Source organism: Sinocyclocheilus rhinocerous, unplaced genomic scaffold (genome assembly GCF_001515625.1).
Source record: "Sinocyclocheilus rhinocerous isolate Xijiao unplaced genomic scaffold, SAMN03320098_v1.1 scaffold532, whole genome shotgun sequence".
Lineage (NCBI taxonomy): Eukaryota > Metazoa > Chordata > Actinopteri > Cypriniformes > Cyprinidae > Sinocyclocheilus > Sinocyclocheilus rhinocerous.
Window position 1 is genome coordinate 870,149 of NW_015642820.1, and position 4,748 is coordinate 874,896.

General features: G+C 38.0%; 1 protein-coding gene across 1 annotated transcript in view; it reads left to right on the forward strand.

Annotated features, from left to right (window-relative positions):
* Positions 1 to 4,748, forward strand: part of LOC107756644 (calmodulin-binding transcription activator 1-like) — a 331,952-nt gene that overhangs the window by 150,225 nt on the left and 176,979 nt on the right. The window contains exon 4 of the mRNA XM_016573837.1: positions 1,069 to 1,136. Within this exon, the coding sequence (XP_016429323.1) occupies positions 1,069 to 1,136 (68 nt within the window). The remainder of the gene's footprint in view (positions 1 to 1,068; positions 1,137 to 4,748) is intronic.

Here is a 4,748-nt window from a genome sequence, read left to right on the forward strand (position 1 = left end):
ATCAGTGGTTCTATAGTATTTTGTCGCGCCGCTCGCATCCGGTGTAGACACGGTGTTAGGAATCGTTATTTGTTTTCCGTGCCTTACAAGGATTCACGCTTTGGGCATAAGCACCCACCCCCCGCCCCTCGCCGATGTAATCGTCCATCGCGATGTTTCACTGTAGACATCACCCGATGCCAAATTTGTAGACAACGCCCAACCCTACTTGACATCTATCTATCTATCTATCTATCTATCTGTCCTTTCCATCCATCTTTGTTATATCTGTATGTCTGTCTAGGCCTATAAACCTGAAGCTTTAACTTTAAGGTTTTACATTTTTGTGGCTTTTTGCTTTCTCCATTCAGTCTTAAGAACTGAATTGGGCTTTAAAAGCATTTTAAAACATTCTCAAGGCATTTCCAGGAATACAGTGGTACATGTCCAAAATCCAATAGACTTTGAAAACCTTACCTTGAATGGTACTAAAATACCTTGGATTTTTTTATGTGCTTCTTTAGTGTGACCTGTGGAGGTAAACAGGAAATGATAGGACAATAGGATAGATCTATCTATCTATCTATCTATCTATCATATGTCTGTCTGTCATTCTATCATTCTATACATCCTTCTATTATTCTTTCCATCCATCTTTGTTATATCTGTATGTCTGTCTTGGCCTATAAACCTGAAGTTTTAAGAACTGATTTGGGTTTTAAAAGCATTTTGAAGCATTCTCAAGGCATTTCCAGGAATACAGTGGTACATGTCCAAAATACAATAGACTTTGAAAACCTTAACTTGAATGGTACTAAAATACCTTGGCATTTTTATGTGCTTCTTTTGTGTGACTTGTGGAGGTAAACAGGAAATAATAGGATAAAGAGAAAGGAAAGAGATTGAGGAATGTTGTAAAAATGTGTGCTGAATAGGATTTTTTTCCTAAAGTAGAAAATATTTGTCCTAACCAATATCTCAGCTGATATATGGGATTAACAGTGAACTATGTAATTTGTATTTTTAAGACACATTTTAGAGAGTAAAAAGAGCACGATTCTAAATGTTTCTTCATTTTTTCTGTTGCAGGAGATTGCGGCCTACCTGATTACGTTTGAAAAACATGAGGAGTGGCTGACGACATCTCCCAAAACCAGGTAAGATGACACGCGTGGCAGCGTTTCCTCATTTTGAGTGCGCAGTGTTACCTGAAAAGCAGAAAGGAATGTTTCAGCACAGCTGCCAGTTCCTGCACATTTCGTGGGCATGTGCAGACAGATAATGGAATATTAATGACTATTTATAATGCAAGATGTGGCCAGGTCTATTAGCTTAATGCTGTCTTTGCTCACCAATGCCATTAACGTGGGTGGTAATGTGGTGAGATCGTAGAACATCACCCTACGGTCATAAGGGCTCAGCACGAAATGTACAGTGTTACTTGATTTACCGAGCAGCGATAATGAAAAAGCTTTTTACTTTTAATGCCAGTTTCTATATCTATCCTGAGAGATAACAGCTGTGATATGATGATGAATGCAAATTAAGATAATATGTGGTTATATATGAAGCTCACGTCAAGAGCAACCAAATGGCACGCAGATTAATTCTAAACTTTGATGTTCCAAATGTTTTCAGCTCAGTTTATTTCTATAGAAGGCCATGCAATTACATTTAATCGTAACATAAGGAACTTGTGAGTAGAGATGGAAATATCCCCCCAAAAAATAGCAATTTTGCATGCTTATCTGCGGTGGGCCAGAAAGATAAGTTTGGATTTATTAATAAACAGAAAGCTGTGGAAAGGGCAAGGGTTTGTATGGGAAGCAAATCAAGGGAAACAAAAAATGTGGACAGACAAATCACCACCGGGTTTCGGGTTCAAGAGCTGTTTACATGGACAGAGGTTACCTGGCCGGCATCTGGACCTGTCGTTCACAGAACATGTACAAACACATTTGTAAGTACAGCGAGCAGACAAGGCTTTACTGAGCACACAACTGTTCAAGAAGCAACCTTGTTTTCTTGTGTAACGATTTTTAGTGATTCAGCTCTGACATCAGATACCAAATGACTCATAAGATGTTTTTTGATTTGTTGTGTTTTACGTAGGCACACAGACACATATGCTGTGCCCCCAAAACATATTTTAAGAATTAAGCAGTGCATAAAAGTGTCTTGAGTGTCATTGCATTAGATAACAACATAGCAAGTGTCATTTATTTTGAAGCACACGCACACTTTTTAAGCAGAACAAAGAGGTTTGTAGGTTTTAAATTACAAATTCAAATGATAAATGAATTCTATTTATACACTCAGAGCTCAGAAAACATGCATTTAGTATCCGGATATGCAGATGTGTTTTAGCCAGATTGCATTTACACCATTTCAATACAGTCAGTAAGATTTTGTAATGTTTTTCAAAGAATATGTTCCCCAAGACTGCATTTATTTGACCAAAAATACAGCAAATTATACTGTGAAATATCATTTAAATTTCTGCGATATACGTAAACCTACCAACATCCGTCGCCATAACTTATCACGAGAGGGAAAAAAAATACGTTTTAGTCGCAAAACATCGGTTAATGGAAATGCCGTAATTTCACAAAAGTTTTATCAACGTTTATAAAATATCGCAAAAGCTTTGCGCAAATCTGTAATGGAAATGCACTTATTGTAAATGTGCCCTTGCTAAATAAAAGCATTAATTTCATTCAAAAAAAAAAAAAACTTACTGACTTCAAACTTTTGAATGGTTGTTTATCTTTAAAAAAGATTTGCTTTTAGAGAGAATTTGTGTGCTCCCATTATGTGGGTCACATGAGAAAAGTGCATCCAAATAAGAGCTTAATGATGAAGCGTTAATGATTTGATCGCAGTGTGTGACAGCGCCAGGATGCAGAGCAGCAGGGAAGAGACTGCCGGGCAACTGTCCTCTACACACACACACACACACAAACAAACATGTAAACACAAGCATTCACTCTGCGTCTCTAGCACACACACACACACACAAACAAACAAACATGTAAACACAAGCATTCACTCTGAGTCTCTAGCACACACACACACACACATGCGTGCACACAGACACACGCAGCCCCTCTCCGCCCCCGGCCTGCCTTTACATAATGGCACTGATTTCAGTCTGCAATTTGCCATGGCTGTTTAGTGCAGCGAGGGCTTTCCTGCTCTTAATGAAGCCTGCGTGACTCCAGGCTGTCTTCAGAGGTCACAACCAGTGTGAGTTCACACTGCAAGCGACGACTGGAGATACACAGCCGACATCACCCCTAGACGCTTACACACACACACATTCATCTTCTAATATAATTAAAGCAATGAAAGCACTGCAATGATTGTGTTGTATTAATTTGAAGTTAAAAGAGTGCTTGTATCTCAGTAGTGACTCTTTATGAAACGATAGGTTGGGTAATTCACTCATGATATCTCATCTCAGGATATTCAATTGTTTTTATAGCTCCGATAAGACTAGCTTTGATGTATTTTTGTTGGTATTGGTTCAGTGCTGTTAATTGTACACACATATGTTGCTCTGCTGTGCATTGTGTGAGTTTATTGGCCAGGCGTTCTGGCTTTGTGTATTTTTATTTTAAATCTGTTCTGGTGCGTACATGTTAACCTTTATATGCCTGGCAGATCTTGGCATTACCACCACTCTATGTGTGTTGTGTGTGAACACTGTCTATTAAAGATGCTTGAAGTGTCTATAAAAGGTACTTATAGACAGTTTTGGGGTAGCAGCACCCTTCCAATACAGATTTCTCCAGACATTTTTGACTTTTAACTATTTGTTTATATTTGTTTAAGAATTTGTTATCAGAATTATAATTATAAGGAACAGCCGGCCATTTTAAATCAGAATCAGAATCAGAATTAGATTTATTGCCAAGTATGCTTATATGCACAAAGAAGTTGTCTTAGTGACTGAAACGTGCACAGACAGAATGACAGCAGTTCAGACAGATAAATAAATAAATAGGTGAATTCATACTGTTGAACATTCTGAATAACTTCTGTTGAAGTTATTTTGAAGAATGTTGGTAACCAAGCAGTTGCTGGTCCCCAGTGACTTCCATAGTATTTTTTCCTACTATCAAAATCAACAGGTACCGAATTCTTCAAAATATTATTTTGTGTTCAGCACAAGAAATAAGTTATTACAGGTTTGGGACAACATGTGAGTGTGTAAATATGACAGAAATTTAATTTTTGGTTGAACAATTCCTTTAATGACAAACGGCAGCATGTTTAGCTCTGTCCCTTTAAGAGCTGCACGGATCCGTTTCTCTCTCAAATGTTTACTTTCATTTTAGAAATAACTAACTGTGTTTATATGTAAACCTTGTATGTTTCTGACAGTATTAGATGCTAAATCAATCAGACGCGAAAGACAACTTAGTCTAGTAATCAGGCGCTGTTTGACAGGCTCTTGTTTGCGCGCTTCAGATGTATGCACTTGGAAAAAGCGCAGGTCAGAAAAGAACGTGAATTAAATGTTTAACCGGCAAGGCTTTAAAGCAGATGCAAATAATGCACTTTTGTGACTGTGAATAAGTGCAGAGTCCTGTGAGGTAACTCAACTGCAGTGTCCCGTGAGCGAACTCAACATTTGATGTGAATGTATGTGGCGTTGTACAGTAGGCTATATTGCAGGGTTCCTCAGTTAGTTTCTGCCGAGGGCGAATTCTGCCAACAATACCAAGTCAAGGGCCACTGACCTATATATATATATATATATATAT